The sequence below is a fragment of the Rhinoraja longicauda genome, chromosome 31, assembly GCF_053455715.1.
Source record: "Rhinoraja longicauda isolate Sanriku21f chromosome 31, sRhiLon1.1, whole genome shotgun sequence".
In the NCBI taxonomy this organism is placed as follows: domain Eukaryota; kingdom Metazoa; phylum Chordata; class Chondrichthyes; order Rajiformes; family Arhynchobatidae; genus Rhinoraja; species Rhinoraja longicauda.
This window is the reverse complement of record NC_135983.1, coordinates 18,097,703-18,117,085: the sequence shown is the minus strand read 5'-3', so window position 1 is coordinate 18,117,085 and position 19,383 is coordinate 18,097,703. Positions and strand designations below refer to the sequence as shown.

The 19,383-nt window shown below is 42.9% G+C and overlaps 1 protein-coding gene across 4 annotated transcripts in view; it reads left to right on the top strand.

Annotated features, from left to right (window-relative positions):
• Nucleotides 1–19,383, top strand: part of LOC144608467 (uncharacterized) — a 99,350-nt gene that overhangs the window by 71,100 nt on the left and 8,867 nt on the right. For 3 of the 4 annotated variants that reach the window (XM_078426251.1, XM_078426249.1, XM_078426250.1), the window contains 9 exons: nucleotides 1,065–1,177; nucleotides 5,097–5,202; nucleotides 6,018–6,166; nucleotides 7,022–7,158; nucleotides 8,947–9,020; nucleotides 10,296–13,015; nucleotides 14,641–14,985; nucleotides 16,638–16,784; nucleotides 18,633–18,752. In XM_078426251.1, coding sequence (XP_078282377.1) covers nucleotides 1,065–1,177; nucleotides 5,097–5,202; nucleotides 6,018–6,166; nucleotides 7,022–7,158; nucleotides 8,947–9,020; nucleotides 10,296–13,015; nucleotides 14,641–14,985; nucleotides 16,638–16,784; nucleotides 18,633–18,752 — 3,911 coding nt within the window. The remainder of the gene's footprint in view (nucleotides 1–1,064; nucleotides 1,178–5,096; nucleotides 5,203–6,017; nucleotides 6,167–7,021; nucleotides 7,159–8,946; nucleotides 9,021–10,295; nucleotides 13,016–14,640; nucleotides 14,986–16,637; nucleotides 16,785–18,632; nucleotides 18,753–19,383) is intronic. The other variant, XM_078426252.1, reaches the window with a different exon arrangement.

Below are 19,383 nucleotides of genomic sequence, written 5' to 3'. Positions count from 1 at the left end.
GTGGCTCTGACAGGTTCTGTGCAGGGAATGGGAAGTCATTATTTTGGGTCAGGACCCTTATGGGTGATGTGGGAGGGAGAAAGCTGGAAAAGAGAGGTAGAGGTGGGACAAAACTTGGCAAGTGGTAGGTGGATACATGTGAGGGGGGGGGGGGGGGGCGGGTGGGAGTTGAATGGCAGATGGGTGGAGTGACAAAGGCTAGAGGTGAAAAGGATATACAAACGAGTTTTAGGTTTCGTGAGGAGTGAAATCCAAGGTGGGGGGAGGATTTTGGGAAGTGCTGTCAGGAAGGCCCAGAAAAAAATAGATGGGTCCCTCAGATGGATAAACAGCACATGGCACTGTTTTGAAGGAAGGCAGGAGAATTCTCCAAGATGCCCGGCCATTTATTTAGCTCCTCAGGCATGATCAGTGAAGTACATGATCTTGTCCTTATCTACATTGTTCAGTGAAAATGTACGGCTGCATTTTCTAAATTATATCAGCAAGTACGTTTTTAAAAAAAGGTTCATTTGCCTTGAAGTACCTTGAGGCAATAGACAATAGGTGCTGGAGTAGGCCATTCAGCCCTTCGAGCCAGCACCACCATTCAATGTGATCATGGCTGATCATTCTCAATCAGTATCCCGTTCCTGCCTTCTCCCCATATCCCCTGACTCCGCTATCCTTAAGAGCTCAATCTAGCTCTCTTGAATGCATTCAGAGAACTGCCCTCCACTGCCTTCTGAGGCAGAGAATTCCACAGATTTACAACTGAAAAAGTTTTTCCTCATCTCTGTTCTAAATGGCCCACCCCTTATTCTCAAACTGTGGCCCCTGGTTCTGGACTCCCCCAACATTGGGAACATGTTTCCTGCCTCTAACGTATCCAACCCCTTAATAATCTTATATGTTTCGATAAGATCAAATCTCTGATTCTACTTTTGCTAATCAAGGAGTGCTCCAGCCAGTTCATACTTTAACCATGGCCATTGACCAGCTGTTGAAGCTGAGATCTCTCGCACCTGTATAGAATGGCATTAGATATGATCCTCCTTTGTGAATCTCTCTCCCTTATCAATTAGATGACTCGAATGTTAAAGAATGCTCACATTCCCCAGAATCAACAAAACACATTGAGATCACCAAAGTGGTAACGAGGGGTATGGATGAACTAAATGGAGAGAAGCAGAATGAGGTAAGCACAATCTCAATGTTCTCTACAATTATAATAAATCCAAGGAGTATCAGAAATAGGAATACCAATCGGCCACTGGCCCTTAAGCCTACCATAGCATTCATTATGATCATGGCGAATAGAACAGCATCATGTTCAGCACAGACATTATTCTCTTAGACTAACTCTTACAAGCGGCGCGCACGGACGCAGCGGCTCACAGCTCTCCCTTTCGGTGCGTTTTATGTGTGTTATCTGTGTTATGTCTGTTAGTCAATTTTAGTCATGCAAACCAGGAAAATCAGGCAAATCCTACCTACAACCGAAAGGACCTTCTGATCATCGGATTCCAGTGCAATCGGGACCTTGTGCGCGAATTTCCACACCCGCGAAATATACCAGAAGAGATAGCCAGGACACCGGGCGCTCCGTGGATAGTTGTCGGCGCGAACAGGCGTCGCAGGCGGAGGAGAAACAGGAAGCAAAAGCGAGGATGCCGGTCCGGTATACTTGCCAAGCTAAAGAGACAGCCACACAAACCACCGCTACCCAGCATGTTCCTCACCAACGCCAGATCCATCATCAACAAAATGGACAAACTAAAACTGCTGATATCAGCAAACAAACTCGTGGAGGACTGTTGCATTCTCTTAGTAACAGAGACATGGCTTCATCCACTTATCCCAGACGGAGCCATTGAGCTAGCCGGGCGTACAGCGTTTCGTTGGGACAGAAACATCGACTCCGGTAAGAGCAAGGGGGGGGGGTTATGCATTTATGTGCACAACAACTGGTGCACTAACATCCAAATCATAGATAGCCACTGTTCTCCTGATCTGGAGTCCCTAACAGTTAAATGCAGGCCTTTTTACCTTCCTCGCGAATTTACAGGGGTTATAGTAACAGCAGTCTACATCCCACCGAATGCTAACGCTAGCACAGCTTTAGGCTACCTGCTCGGTGCAATAAACTCACAACAGAGCACATATCCAGAAGCAGCCCACATCATAGCCGGGGACTTCAACCATGCAGACCTAAAGTCAGTTCTCCCGAAACTTGAACAACACATAAGATGTGCTACCAGGGGGAAAAACACACTAGACAAGGTTTACTCAAATATTAAGAAGGGGTTCAGGTCAGCACCACTACCACACCTGGGGCAGTCAGATCACCTGTCCATATTCCTAACCCCAGCATACACCCCACTCAGGAGGAAAGCTCCAGTCACCATAAAGACTGTTAAGACATGGCCTGAAGGAGCTTCCTCGCAGCTGCAGGATTGCTTCGAAAGGACCAACTGGGATATTTTTGAGGATCAGGACTTGGAGGAGTACACATCAACTGTACTTTGCTACATCCAAAACTGTGTTGACAATGTCACCGTCGACAAACGCATCCGGTTGTACCCAAATCAAAAACCCTGGATGACAAAGGATGTCAGGTCTCTCCTCAAGGACCGTAACACCGCCTTCAGGTCTAGTGATAGAGCTCTATACAGTGCTGCTAGAACCAACCTGAAGAGAGGCATCAAGGATGCCAAAGCGTCCTACAAGAGGAAGATTGAAGACCACTTCTCCAACAATGACCCACGGCGGGTATGGCAAGGCATCCAGCACATCACCAACTACAAGACCAGCAACCGCACGACTGCCGACGGCGACGCCTCGCTGGCTGAGGAACTTAACTGTTTCTTTGCTCGTTTCGAGGTGAAAGCTACAGTGGCAGACATTACACCCTCTCCAGCACCTGACAGCAACACCTTCACTGTGCAGGAGTATGATGTTAAGCGCGTGCTCAGAGCAGTGAATCCCAGGAAAGCTGCAGGCCCCGATGGTGTGACGGGCAGAGTGCTGAGGGAATGTGCAGACCAATTATCTGAGGTCTTCACAAAAATCTTCAACCTGTCCCTTTTAAAATCCACCATCCCTCCCTGCCTGAAGTCCGCCATAATCATCCCACTGCCGAAAAAGTCTGTCATCAGCAGTCTTAACGACTACCGTCCGGTAGCACTCACACCGGTCATCACAAAGTGCTTCGAGAGACTGGTCCTGCAGCACATCAAAGCCAGCCTCCCACCCACCTTCGACCCACACCAGTTTGCCTACAGAGCAAATAGGTCTACAGGGGATGCCATCGACACTGCTCTTCACACTGCACTGACCCACCTTGAACACCAGGGGAGCTATGTGAGGATGCTCTTCCTCGACTTCAGCTCTGCCTTTAACACGGTCATCCCGAGCAGACTGGTCACCAAACTTTCCGACCTTGGATTTTCCCAAACCATCTGCAAATGGATCAAGGACTTTCTGACCAACCGCCCCCAGACAGTCAAAATAGGCCCTCACCTCTCCTCCACCATTACACTGAGCACCGGCTCACCACAGGGCTGTGTGTTGAGCCCCATCCTTTACTCCCTCTACACTCACGACTGCGCCCCCACCCATCCCACCAACACCATCATCAAGTTCGCGGATGACACGACTGTGGTTGGACTCATCTCAGAAGGAGATGAGACAGCCTATAGGGATGAAATCCAAAGGCTGGCAGCATGGTGTTCAGTGAACAATCTGGTCCTGAACTCCTCCAAAACAAAGGAACTTATAATTGACTTTAGGAAAACCAGTGGAGATTACGACCCACTCTACATCAATGGGGTCTGTGTGGAAAGGGTACCAGCTTTCAGGTTCCTGGGTACGCACATCGCAGAGGATCTCACCTGGTCTACCAACACCATCACCACAGTAAAGAAGGCACAGCAGAGACTCCACTTCCTGAGGATCCTCAGGAAAACCAACCTGCAGGAGAAGCTCATGTTGTCCTTCTATCGCTGCTCCATCGAGAGTGTGCTGGCATACTGTATAACCACATGGTATGCCAGCTGCTCAGAAAAGGACAGGAAGACCCTTCAGAGGGTCATCACGACGGCCCAGAAAATCATCGGCTGCTCACTGCCCTCCCTGGAGCACCTGTTCAGCCTACGCTGCCTCAGTAGAGCAGGCAAAATAATAAAAGATCCATCCCACCCCGGCCACCGTCTGTTTGTTCATCTGCCCTCTGGTCGACGTTTCAGGTCGATAAAATCCCGAACAAACAGACTTAAGAACAGTTTTTACCCCAGGGCCATACGAGAACTGAACACTACCTTTGCACTAGGCAACACTAAAAAATCTTTGTACTTAACATAATTGTATTTAATTGTATTTATGTATTTATTTGTTTTTGCATTTATTGCATATATGTTTGTACGCACCGTCAGGATTGGCTATTTTTTAATTTCGTTGTACTCGTTGCAATGACAATAAATGAATATTATTATTATTATTATTATTACCTGCCTGCACATAACCCATACCCCTCCATTTCCTGCGTATCCATATGCTTATCCAAAAATCTCTCAAACGCTACTATCGTATCTGCCTTTGCCTCTGTAGACATCTTGGGTAGAGATTTCTGAAGGTTTGCTATTGTCCGAGTGAAGAAATTTCTCCTCATCTCAGTCTTAATTGGCCTACTATCCTTATTCTGAAATTCTGCATCTTGGTCCCAACCTCCTGAGCCAGGAAAAATAACCCCTGGCATCTGGTGTGGAAAGCCTTTTAAGAATTTTGTATGTTTTGATGAGATCTCCTCTCATTTTTTGTAAAATTTTACATCACCACTACCTGAAAGCTGAGCAGTGGTCAAACAGTTAGATGCAATTCTGGCACCTTCAATCTCAACACACCAGCATCACATACCCAATCCAGAGTTTAGACTGTCCTGCAACAATACAGCACAATGCCTGATGCCCCAAGATTAATGATGGCAAGTCTCTTGGTGTTAAAGTACGAGGGAGCTGCTCAACTATGACCGACTAATCTCTTCTCTAGAATTGAACGTTGGGTTTTGAAATTTGTAGTTACAATAATATATTTTACATTTAAAAGTTTTTCATTCACAGAAACCTGCTGAAACTTTGAAACAGATCTCTGCAGTTCCAGACCCTCCTGAAAAGTTGGTGATGAAAGCAGTCAAGATTCAATCAGAGAATAATTCCCTAATCAATGGTAAGAAATAAATCTGCCACATGCCTAGAAAAAGGGAGATTATAGGTAGACACAAAATGCTGGAGTAACTCAGCGGGTCAGGCAGCATCTCTGGAGAGAAGGAATGGGTGACGTTTCGGGTCAAGAGCCTTCTTCAGACTGAAGAAGGGTCTCGACCCGAAACGTCACCCATTCCTTCTCTCCAGAGATGCTGCCTGACCCGCTGAGTTACTCCAGCATTTTGTGTCTTCCTTTGATTTAAACCAGCATCTGCAGATTTCTTTCCCACAAAAGAGAGATTATGTTGTTCTTATGGATTTTGGAAGCTGTTTATGTTGATGTTCTGGATGTGGTTGTATCTGGTTGGTACCATCAATAAATGCCTAATTGACAGGTTTGATAATTATTTATTCTTACTGAAATGTATTTAGATGAGTATTGATTTTTAAATAATACTGAGTATGCGTTTTAAAATAATGGTACATTTATAATTATTAAAATCATACACCCCAGGTCACCATATTTGCCATGGCCAGTCTTAGGCAGCGGTGAGGTCCCCAATTGAACACAACTGGTGATTGGTTGCAGCTACCATTGCCCATTCCTATGACAATTGATAACATTTAATTTAAAAGACTTTCGGACCGATATATGGATTGGAAGGGTTTAGAGGAATATGGGCCAAATGCAGATAAATGGAACTGGCCCAATGTGTCAATGTGGTCAGCATGGAAACGAAGGGCCTGTTTCCATGCTTTATAGCTCTGTGCCTCTATAACTCTAAAATTGGACCTTGCGTCAGCCATGTGATGACGCAGAATTATTTTCCATTACAGAGCCCGCAGCCAGAGGAACCCACACTTCACCACTGAGGCGTGAGCTGGCGAGCAGCAAGGAGATAATGTACAGTGTACAGAGTGAGCAAAGGAGGCGACAGAGGGAAAAGTTAAAGATGGAGGAAGCTGAACTGTGCAGGCAACTGGAGGTTTGCATGTGCCAAATGCGAGCAAGTTTTTTGTTGTGACCCTTATCAACTGAAACAATGTTGTTGCATTATTATTAGCTGCAGTTTAGTGGATAGCACTCTTGTTTCTAAATGTGGTTATAAGTTGCACACTATGGTCTGATAATGGCCACACATAAGCTCTGCAGCATAAGACATGTTCTCCCAGATGAGGTATATGCTAGGGCCTAAAACAGGAACAAACAAATCCTTTACGAGGATGTTGCCAGGTCTCGAGAGCCTAAGCTATAGGGAGAGGCAACGCACGTTAGGACTATATTCCTTGGAGAGCTAGAGGCTGAGGGGTGACTTTCTAGAATTGTATGAAATGAAGAGGGGGAATAGATAGGGTGAATACACAGGATCTTTTTCCCGGGGTAGGGGAATCAAGAACTAGAGCGCATAGGATTAAGGTGAGGGGGAAGGATTTAATGGGAACCTGAAGGGCAGCTTTTTCACAGAGGATGGTGGGTAAATGGAACAAGCTGCCAGAAGAAGTAGTTGAGGCAGGGAAAACAAATATCAACATTTCATCCTCAGATGCTGCCTGATCTGCTGGGGTTTTCCAACAATTAATTTTGCTGATTACTTCTGTGATGTGGTTAAAGCAGATTGCATTTAAGACTCCTACTTACTTAGAACGTATTGATTTGAATGGCTTTGAGTCAGTAATTGGGTGATTGCGGCGAATATCAAAAGCCAATCAGATTCCGAGTGGTAGTTGTTGAAAATGCCACCTGACTGATGTATTTATTTACTCTGAACTGTTTCTTCTGTCTATGTTTGATAACTTGCCCAGTGATTCTAACTGTCATGTTTCTGCTGTTTTTATTACAGGCTTACGATGAGTTTATCAGTAAGACAAAAGCTGAACTGAATTCGGACACTTGTGTCAACCAGATTCAAAAACCTCAAATTAAAATCCCAGCCGCAGCTCAGTACAAGTCACAAGTGGATTTACGTTGGTTACAGAGGTATAGAGATTATAGATTTTTTTTTTAAGGTTGTCATATAGATGAAGTTTTTCTTCAAGATTTTGCAGGCATTACTAATTCCCAAATGGAGCTATCATATTTATCCTTTTTTTTGGTATTGATATCTGATCTGTAGGGGCAATTGATGGTGTTGCATTTGGAACAAGTGCTACCTTGGGATCACGGCTACCAGTTGCTATGGCTACTTGTCTGTGCTGTCTTACTCCTTGCCTTGGAGAAAGGAACAAGGCCAAATTCAGCTGGGACTCCTGCCGTAGTTTGCTATCCCTTAACTGTGTACTTGAAAAGCCACAGATTGTGATCAGGTCAGGGCCATGCATGGAGTGAGTAGAAACCAAAGATACTAGAGTAACAAGATGGACCACTCCGTTGAAATCGCCTATACTGAAGTGTAGTATGCAATGGATCGGAACGTCCGCCATTTTAGTAGGCAAAACCCGTCGTTCGCAATGCCTCTCGTAGTGTAATCAGTGTTTTGGGGGAACGGTATGTGTGATAATACCATTAAAATGCAGAATATATCTCGTCTATCAATTCTTGTTATTTTTGTTATTTTTCGTTTTAAATGTTTCTGCAAGTTTCTGCCTACTAAAATGGCGCCATGACGTACTACGGTTTTTAGGGTCGAGTGGTCTATCTTGTTCATCTAGTTTCTTTGGTAGAAACAGGCTACTACCCTGTGATCTTTGAACACATGAAGGATGTGTTTGTGTGTGGGTAATATTGTGCATTTAACACACTTCTTCAAAGATGGGCATATTTAATTTCCTGAGCATGGCTCTGATGTCTTATTTGTTATGGTCCTCTCCACCCTTTCCATTTGCATGCAGTGTTTCCTTGATGTAAAATGACGAACGACTTGCAGGTTGCACAGCAGGAGGAACCAAAATGAGAAAGATGAATGAAGAAAATGAGTAGGGACAAAAAAGGCACAGAGAACCAAAGGGATTGGATATAGGGAAAAAAAGTGGACAAGAGAAGCAGAAAAAATAAATTCAAACTAGTTGCAATGAGGAATGTGTTTAAAAAAAACTTTAAAATACAACACAAAGATCGGGTTGGACAATCAAGACTTAATTTAAGAGCACCAAATACAATGATCACTGGGAGCAACCTAGGAGATTGCTCAAGGAACAAGGATTTATCTGCTCCTTATATACAGAATTTCTCTTTGATGTACTGTAGCGAGCACTTTAGGAATTTCTCCTTCTTCCAAGTGGTCTTATAACAAATATAAATCATGCACGCAGCAGAGTAAATCCAGATAAGCAAATTTCCTGTTACCCTGTCGACCTTATTTTATTTTACAATTGCCATTTGACAACAGAGAACATCTGACTAAAGTAGACTGCAGTGAGTGTCAGTTACACATGCCCAGTTTCAACCTTCTTTAAAGCACAGAATTATTGTAACACATAGAGGACTTTAAACATTTTTAAGCACTCTACCTATCCCAATCCCTTGCTGTCTTCTTGAAGCTTTGCAATTTATCTTTGATAAGTGCAATGAGGGCAGACAGAGGTGGGCCTCCTCCATCCAATCCCCTCACTCCCCCTACACAAAGAATGGATAGTGTAATATTGTGGACGAGTGAGTACGTGATTGTTTCATAATGTAATGCATGTTTGCATGCACATCCCTCCCAAATGCAGTAAATTTAGCTTCTTCTGCACATCCTTATCCCCAGAACAAAATAACACCAAGACTGAGTGCAACTGAAGATGATTCTGAGCAGTGATTAATGAGAGAATTTCTACTTCCACACAGATCCAATCTCCTTCAGCGTTCAGTAACACGAGGCGCTACGATAGTTCAGTCACAGGACTTGGCTTCAGCACAAGGTAGGACATACTGAGTGGACTGGAATGTGTGGTTGTTTCGATTGTGAAGCACAATGCCATTCTTGATTTAAGTCATTGGCAGCTTCTGGCATTATTGAGTTTTAGTTCAGCACAGGATGGTGGTGCTTTAGATGTTTGTTTCATGACGGTGTGCATTTTTGCAGATACGTTCAGTACAGGATTAATTATGTGATGTAAATTTATCGTGTACTTTTGCTGTAAAAGCAGTTAAAAATATTTAACGGTAAAAAGGAGATAGAGGGTCCTTACCCGAAATTTTACCTACCCAGAAATGCTGCCTGGCCTGCTGAGTTACTCCAGCACTTTGTGTCTTTAAAAAAAAAAATTAAGCATTGTTTTATCCTGAGAAACTAAATTTTTAATGGAGTCCCATTTCACAATTACAGCTGAATAATAACTCTAGCCCTGAAAATTGAACATTAACATGGATATTCAGGGAATGGAGGGGTGTGGACCATATGCAGGTAGATGAGATTAGTTTATTTTGGCATTATGTTTGGCAGATAAATTGTGGACCAATGATCCTGTTCCTGAGCTGCACTTTCCTATATCCTATTGCATGTATGTGTCTCATTCAGTCAAATTATGATTTTAAAACTGCTTAATTTTTTTAAGGAAATCTTGTGGTGTATTCTTTGTTTCCAGTTTGCTCTCTGATCCCAATGCCAAGTGATATTCTTGGTATTTAGAGTCATATACAGCACGGAAACAAACCCAAATTGCCCACACCGACCAAGATGTCTATCTAAGTTGGTCACATTCACCTGCATTTGACTTGAATCCCTCTGAATCTTTCCTATCCATATAGCTGTCCAAATATCTTTTTTAATGCTTAGTTCATCTGCAAACTATGATTTAAGATATGAACTATAGTTCCTCATTACTTTCTGTTGTTCAACATTTGAGATATCTTCAAACTGGCAATAAATCTGTCTTAAGGCCACATCTGCTCTCTGAGGCTGTGCATTCAGAATAACAGTGAAATTGGATAAATCGGTGCTCATAATTCCACCAAACCTTTCTGGGCTGCTTTTCCTGAGATCAGGTTTGAGTGCTGGGCCTGCAAGTTCCAAGCCAATCATTCTTGTAACAATTGTTACTTATGTGCTGTTTTTAATGAAGAAGTTGACCATAGAATTCATAGCACGGAAACCTGTTTGAACCAACTGGCCACAGTTAGTGTTAGAGCACCATGAGAGCCTCGCAGGTGATGTGAGTACAGAGGTTGAACGTGGTTTTATCATCTCATTTCAGACGAGACGGATGGAGATGTGGCAAAGGCATGGAAATCACAAGAGATAGCTGGAGCCGTGGATTTACCCTTGCCTGGTGGGTTTGATTTTGACAAAAAGCTAACCTATGACTTCAAGCTCCAGCATCGTCCTCCTTCTCCCAATCCCATTGACAAGATGCAGAGTGAAGAAAACCATCACATAGTTGTGCAAATATGTGTCCATCCAGAGTCACCTGACAGTTTGGACACTGCTATTAAGCCACCTGACCCACCCACCAACTGCAAGGAAGAGATAAGACAATGCAATAAGTCCAACTATTCAGCTTGCTATAGAACCAAATGCAACAATGACTTATTACCTAGAAAATCTTATATTGATCAAAATGCAGCCATATTTCCATCAAAACCGAGGGAACCATTGTTTCAAGTGAAGTCACTATCGAACACAAGTGATTGTTGGAGCAACCATCCAACCATGGCAGCAGATCATTCTTCACAGACCTCCTGTTGGCATATGGTAAATAGCGATATCAAACTGAAACCAGATCATGGGGAGGAATCTGAAATAAATCACTCAAGTACTGTTGTTGTGAATGCAGAAGACATCAAAGAAAATAAGTTAGGATTTCCCATTCATTCTGCCAATATGTCTGGTTTCGCACCACCTTCTATTCAGCAGCCTGCTTTCGAGATAAGACCAAACAAACCTGCAAGCAAGGAGATAACGACTGTTCAATCACCCATCTGTGAGCAAGCTTTAGGTCCATTTCCATTGCAAAGCAGCTGCTCGCTGAAAGAGGATGCAGGTTTGACAGGTTGGCAGCAGTCTTCTATTAGAGATTCCAGCACTGCAGAAACTATTTCCCCAACTAACTCCCTTTCATTTATTGATGGCGTTTCCAGTCCCGAAGATAAGTCAAATTACATGGATCAACTCCAACTGGGCAAAAGGGAAGTGCAATTGTTTATGAAAGATACTTTTTGTGGAAATTATACATTCCCATCTTTACCACAAGAAGTAAATTCATTCAGAAGTGAAGTGGTTGAAGAGGTATCCTTGCCTAGCAAAGATCAGGCACCTCTAGCTGAAGGTATTAAATCTGTTGCATTGCCATTTTTGAATGCTGAAGGAGTATTATGCAGTCAGCAAGATTTATTGCCAGTTTCAAAGTCCAGTTGCAGAAAGGAACTCTTGGCCATTCCACTCATTGACCCGCTGACTCAGAAGCAACAGGTATCTCCTGTGGCAGAAATCTCATTCATAACTGAGGAGCTGCCATCTCCAATGGAAGAAGCCAGGATGCTCACTCTGATCGAGTTGAATTCTCTATTTGACGACTTAATACTATTTGAAACAGAAGTCTCCTCACCTCCTGCTGAAGCTAGTATCTCATTTGAAACTGAAGAATCTCCTCTGCCGCAGGAAGAAATGATCTGCCGAAGTGAAGAGCTTCCATCTCCATCACAAGAAAATGACATTGAAGACATAACACCATCATCTGCTGGCAACTCTTTCAAAGACAAATCTCCGTCCTGCAGTGATCACAACTGCAAGATGGACACTGATGATCTCCATCCCCTTCCTCCTCCACCTGTTGAAGAAATGGTGCAGGGTAGGAAAAGCAATTATACAGTGGATTGTCCCCTCAGAACAAGTAGTGGCAAGGAAACCTCCACACAATTTTGTGGAGATCATCTCTTGTTGGAACCCTCAAGTATCCACCAATCTCAAACAGAAGGAGAAATGGTCAATCATTTAAGGTGTTTTACTATAGGAGAACAAATGCTGGTAGATAATAAGGAGCCTGATTCCTTAAAGTTTAAAGGACACATGCTATTTGATGCTGCAGAACTGGATAAAGCAGAGGGAGGTTGTGACAAAATTGACCTGAAATACATGGAATGCACAGAGAAATGTGATAATTTTGTGACTGCAGAACAGCTTCCCCACCGATGGGATAATTCTGATGGAAATACTGATGTCTCTGACAGTGAAGACTCATCCACTGATGGGCTAACGATGCAAAACCTAAGAGGTCTGGATGAGAGTCTGAGCCAAGCTCATTCTTTTGAAGACGAACCTGAGGAGAAGGTAAAAGAGAAAAGTGGTGCCTCTCAGACATGTGACAACAAACTGATTTCAGACCAAGGCAACCATTGGAGTGGTAGCAATGATCTTGAGCTGGAACGGGTAATTTTGGAGTGTGCAAAGGCAGTAGAATCGTTTGTAGGTTCTCAGAATTTGCTGTCTGCTGAAGCGGAGGCAAATTCAGAAGATTTAGTCTGCACTTTAGTTCAGCATCACCTTGTGGGCAAAGACAGTGAGCAGACGGTGAACGATGTTGAAGAGTATCTTGCAGAACACCTAATGGAAGAAACTTTGGGTGAAGTGACCAGCTCCGGAGACCAGGAAAATCAGAGCACCCAAGAGAAGCATCAAATCAGGCTATGTTCTTCTGAACTGAATTGGCAAAACTCTCAACCAGTTAAAGGACAGATAGGTCACGGCAAAACGTACAAAGGTGTTACTGACCCTCTCAGCATTGACTGTGTGCAATTGCAAGATATAATTGCAGCAACAGGATGGAGCCAAGAATCCATAGAAAAAGTGACCCAAAATTTAATCATGGAAATCATAGATGAAGCCACAAAAGAATACGAAAAAATCAAGGAAAAACACATTGGAAACATAGAAGCAAAATTAATTCTCAGCCCTTGGCCTGCACGAGAATGTTTGACTGTGAGTATTGGTATAATTTGTACAACTAAAAGTACTTGTTTCAAAATAATTAACTGCACACGAGGGGAGAAGGGAAACTTTTACACAACAACTTACAATCTGGAATGCTGTGTATCAAAGGGTATTACTGGAAGCAGATTTAACAGTTACCTTCAAAGAAGAATTACGTGAATTCGTGTAAAGGAAAAATTTGATGCTGTGGGGAAGGAAAGTCGATTGGACCAATTAAACAGCCCTTTCAAAGAATTGTCAAAGGCAGTGGAACTAATTGTTTCCTCGATGTGCCATGCTTTAATGTTTTGCAATCTTCCAGAATATTACTGAACAATATTTTATTATCTCATGGACCGTACACCAAGCGAAACCCTTTCTACCTTTCAGAGTGATTTAAGTAATAATAATAATAATACATTTATTTTATATAGCGCTTTTCAAGATACTCAAAGACGCTTTACAAAGCAAACAAGACATAAAAACAAACAAACAAACAAAAGATTTGTCCTGACGGAGAAGCGGCGAACAAATAGCGCCAGCGTCCTCTCACATCAAGGTCCGGCAGTAAACAATCTCTAGAACCCCAAGGTATCTCTGTTTCCCAACATTCTCCCTTGAATTTAAAACAGATTGGCTGTTTATTGGAGGCTGATGGTTTGGATTAGGTACCTAATTTCCATTTGCAACTGCTGTTACATATCAATAAACCTATTAATTTGGTCTTTCATTTTACTTTCCCCTGCATTTCTACATAAAGGTGTTTGGAGCCTTTCCATTAAATGTAAAATTAAAATATTAATTGGACCAATATGACATCTTAAACCATGCCATTGAGTTAGGGCAGCACAGTGGCACAGCGGTGGAACTGCTGCCTCATGGTGTCAGAGTCCCGGGTTTGATCATGACTATAGTTGCTGTCTGTGCAGAGTTTGTACGTTCCTCCTGTGACCGCATGGGTTTTCTCCAGGTGCTTCGGTTTCCATCCACATTCCAAAGACATGCAGGTTTGCAGATTAATTGGCTTCTGTAAATTGTCCCTAGAGTGCAGGACATAGAACTAGTGTGCGGGTGAACAATGGTCAGAGTGGGCTGGAGGGCCTGTTTTCACGCTGTATCTCTAAACTAAACTAAACTTAACTTTTTTTCTGCTAACTGTGATTTCCCATCTCCAGATCAAAGATAACTCTAATCCTAATCCTAGGGTTTGAGCACACAATCTAGGGTATGACTCCGTGTGGTCCTGAGTGATTACTGCACAGTCAGAGGGTCTGGCTTTCTGATGAGACATGAAATTAAAGTCTTGTCTTCAATCCTCAGGGGTACATGAAAAAAAAACATAGTGTCATTTCAAACAAAAGTAGGAGTGTTGCCTCCTGTTTTCCAACCAATATTTATTATCTCAATTAACAGGTTGGATTTCTCACACTTTCTGGTCATTATTTCCACAGGCGTTAGATTGCGCCATCACTCATTGACTGCGCAGCTATTACCTATTAAGTTCCCCTTCCTCGCTCTATTGTAATCCACATCACTGCAATTCTTGCATTTGTTCATGAAAACATGCCTTTATTAATGGAGTCTATCAATTCAATTCAGACTTACTGTTCCTTGCATTTTTTTAATCTCAATAGCCATGCAAAATGGTGCATAACGTGGGGATTTCTGAAAGCAGCCAGGATGTAGGTAATAAAGAGCTGAATGTGCTACAGCCCTTCCTGGGCACTAATACCCATGGACAGATGTTTCTGTTGGACTGTTGGTGTTCTGTTCCCCGGAGGCAGACGGAGGAAACCGTTTTTGTTGTGCCTCATAACTTCACAGATGTTCGACATCTGGCTGGAAACGCTGTCGATGCCCTGTGGAGCCAACGTGGCCAGCATCAGGTTGGCAATGAGATCAATGAGTTGGAGTGCCAGAACGATAAGGATACTGATGAAATGGATGCTGATGAAAAATGCAAGAGAGTATATAAACAGGTGAATGTCACGAGGGTGGGTGGCATCTTTACACGTCTGGAGCCTCTTGCAGTTGCATCAGACTGAGGGCATGAGACATCACACAGGAAATGTGCAGAAAATTCAGGTAGACCAAAAGGGAGAGAAGAAGATGCTAATGCAGATAGTTAGAAGGTGGCTCATGTAGAGCATAAACATTGTCACTGAGCAGTTGGGAAAAATATTCCACTTTCTGTGTCATAAAGTCCCACAAATTAAAAGGTCTCCAGTTTCCGCACTAGCTATTGTGCTGTTGTCTCTGAGGAGCTGAATCATATGGCATATTATGTCCTAGGAATAAAGACAAGTACAAGGTTGGTGACTCTGTCGAAATGTAGTCCAGTAAAGACTCTTTTCATCCTCTTGTTGTTGTTGTTGTACATCTCACTCCAGGGACTTGAGCACAACATTTTAAGATGATTCTCCAGTGCAGTGCTGAAACTGAACCACTCTCAAAAAGGCAGCCTTCTTAAATGGAGGCTTCCTTCATTCCATTTTCGAGCGGTTCTAAAAATTACAAAGCTACTGTTTTAAATAAAGATGTGGACTTTAATCCAGCTGTTATTTACTTCTCAGCAGACACCATATAAACATTGAGGCACTAGGAAGTGCACATGCTGGAATCTTGAGCAAAATACAAACTACTGGATGAACTCAACGGGTCAAGTATTATCTGTAGAGAGAATGGATAGATGATGTTTCAGGTCAGGACCCTTCTTCAAACTGATTCAACCTGAAGAAACCCTTCAGTGTGAAGAAGGTTCCTGACCCAAAATGCCCCCCATCCATATCCTTCACAAAGGCTGCCTGACCCACTGAGCTCCTCCATCAATTGATATTTTACCACATAAACATTGTCTGTTTTCTTTTTATGGAGGAACTCTGCAACTAAAGTAACTAAGACTAAACTGGCTGCAGATGCCAGATTCCCTTCTGTTACTGCCAATTGAAAAGACTGGAAAACACAAGAAATAGTCACATAAATTATTAGTAATGACACCAAACTGGGGCAACCATAGTTTCAGCAGCCAGGATAGGAGAATGTGAATCAAGTCATACAGCTCATAATCGGGCCCTTCAACCCATGTCATGCTGACCAAGATGCCCCATCTAAGCTATTTGCTCCATCTCTCTTTAAACCTTATCTACTCATGTACCTGTCCAAGTGCTTTTTAAATGATGTTATTGTACCTGCCTCAACTACTTTCTCTGGCAGCTCATTCCATATACCCACCACCCTTTGTGTGGTAAAAGTTGCCCCTTGGGTTCCCCTTAAATCTTTCACAAACCTATGCCCTCTGATTCTTGGTTCCTCTACCCTGGATAAAACACACTGTGCATTTACCCTATCTATTCCCCCCAATGATTCTGTACACCTCTATAAGATTATCCCTCGGCCTCCTGCGCTTCAAGGAATAAAGTCCTAACCTGCCCAATCTCTCCCTACAACTCAGACCCTCGAATCCAGGCAACATCCTCATAAATCCTTTCTGCACCCTTTCCACTTAATGGCAATGGCACGTCTTGGTTTCTTTGTGGCTTAGTTTCTTTCAAAGTTCTTTAGAACTTTGATAATCTGACATAAGCAGCACTTTTGTTGACTACTCATTTTATCTCCATTTTTGTTCATGTAGGCCATTTTTGATTTGACATCTGATATTTTTCAAAATGTCTTGATAAAAGAACCAAAGCCCAAACTAGATCCATGGATGAAAACCAGGTCTCGTGCTTTAATCGATTCTGGTCATTCCTTCAATAAAGAGGATAAAACGGAACTAACGGTAAATACTAGTTTTCTTTGCAACAAATAGAATGCCAGTTACAAATGTGTGGCTGGCTGTTAAATGGCTGTGCTTGTGCAAGACTATATAAATTAAATGTAATTCTCTCATTCACTCTCCCTCGTTCTCCACCCCTCGCTCCCTCGTTCTCTCCCCCCCCCCCCCCCCCCCCACCTCTCTTTAGTTCTCTGTTTCTCACTTTCGCATCCACTTGAGGGAATTTACAGAGGCAAGTTAACCTGCAAACCCACATGTCTTTGGGATGTTGTGGGAAACCAGAGCACCCAGAACAAAGCTACTCAATTACAGGGGATAGTCCAAACTCCATACAGACAGCACCCAAGGTCAGGGTCGAACCCAGGTCTCTGGTGCTGTTAGGGTGCAGCTGAACCACTGTGCTACCCGTCTTGCTCTTGCTGAATGTAGGATGAGACTTTAATTTATTGAGGAGTAACCCATAGAGCTAATGATAGTAGATATACATAAAATGCTGGAGTAACTCAGCAGGTCAGGCAGCATCTCTGGAGAGAAGGAATGGGTGACGTTTCGGGTCGAGACCCTACTCGACCCGAAATGTCACCCACTCCTTCTAGAGATGCTGCCTGACTCGCTGAGTTACTCCAGCATTTTGTGTCCACCTTCTATTTAAACCAGCATCTGCACTTCTTTCCAACATGAGCTAAAGATTGGGCTGTCCTCAGAGAACATCTCCACTTGTGATGGAAATAGGTTATTGATGAAGTCGCCAAAGATAACGAAGCCCTGAGGAAATTTTGCAGTGATGTCCTGGGGCTGGGTAATTTACCTCCACAATTAACCACCATCTTCTTTTGTGTAATCTCCATTTTACCAAGGTTTTTTGATGTCACATTCAGTTAGATGTTTGCTTGATGCCAAGGGTAGTCACTCGCACCTCGCTGCGGAATGCAGCTCATAGCTCCATGTTTGGGCCAAGGCTGGGATGGGATCCGAAGCCAAATTGTGTGAAGCCCACATTAGCAAAGAGAAGCTGCTTATTGGTGGATACGCCACTTGATGCGCCATCATCATTGACATCTTCCATCACTTTGTTGATTGTGAATAAATTGACTGGGCTTTAGTTAGCGCCTTTGGATTTGTCCTGAATTTTGTGAATGTGACATATCTGCAGAATTTTCCCCATTGTGAAGTAGTCTGTGTCATTGGTACTGTACTGGAACAGCTTAGCGGGAGGAATAGCTGGTTCTTTGCCTGCAGATCTTCAGTGCTTTATTCGGGATGTTATCGGATTCAATAGCCTTTGCTGTATCCGATGGTCTCTGCCATTTCTTGATGATAAGTGGAGGGAATCATATTGGCTGGCTTCTGAGATGGGGCAGATCTTGGATGTGCCCCTTCACAGATGGGAGGAAGGTGAGACGGGTCATTCACATGGTACTTCTGGCTGAATATTACAGTGAATTCATCATCTTTGTCTTTCGATCTCGCGTGCCATTGTTGAGGATGGGGATCTGGTCCTATTGGTTGTTACAATATTCATTTCATTAAATAAGGAGCAACTGTTGAGAATTTCAGTCAGTTCCATCACATGAGTATGTATTAAATGCAGCAGAACACTAGGTGATAGAGTTGTACAGCACATAAACGGCCTACCATGCTGATGACATGTATCTCTATTAATCCCATTTACAGCACTTGGTCCGTGTGTTAGTGACCTAACACTTCTTAAATGTTGGGAGGGATGCTGCCTCCACGCCCATGTCTCGTGCGTTCCAAATGAGAGCCACTTTGCTTCAAAGATACTTTGAGGTAGACATGAGTCCTTAAGATTGATTTATATATTGTTGATTTAGATTTTTTTTCCCCAAGTCTTTCATCCAAGATAAGGTGACCAAGTTATTAAATCTGGACAGAAATGACCGAGAAAAGAGAAGAATACGAAAGCTGACCAAATACAATAGCAAAAGGGACCGAGTGGACATCATTCTGGTAAGGAAGTGGCTACTGGCTCTTATCTTATTCAAGTAGCAGTTTCTGTAAATTAATTGAAACACATTCAAATGTAAATTAAATTTGCATTTGTTGGTCCACCAAGTACCTGGAGCATTGGAATAGTTGATGATTTCAATGTTGCAGAGCTTTCGAATAGAGAAAGAGTAAGCACTTGGAGAAACCAGTTTTTGTTTGGCACAATCAGACTGGCGGTTTTGCCATTATTTTATTGGTGAGCAGCGAGCGGTGTGTGACAGCAGACATTAATAGTGTGGCCAGTATTCAAATTTAAAACACACGTGCTACATTCATTTGAAACACTAATTGTGCACATTTGTTCATGCAAATACCAATTCAAAAGTCTCCCAAAGATAAACATCCTTGAATTTGAAGAGTGTTATTGTGGTTGGGTGTCCAGAAGAGATATTAAAATGCAAACAGTCTGCAGAAAGATCCTGACCTGGAACGCCATCAATCCGCTCCTTCCACAGATGCTGCCTACCTCACTTACTGAGTTCCTCCAACACTTTGTTTTGCTCAAGATTCCAGTATCTGCAGTTCCTTGTATCTCCTTTAAAATGCAAACTGTGTGTTTTACCTATAATCCTGCTCGCTGGACATGCTGCTG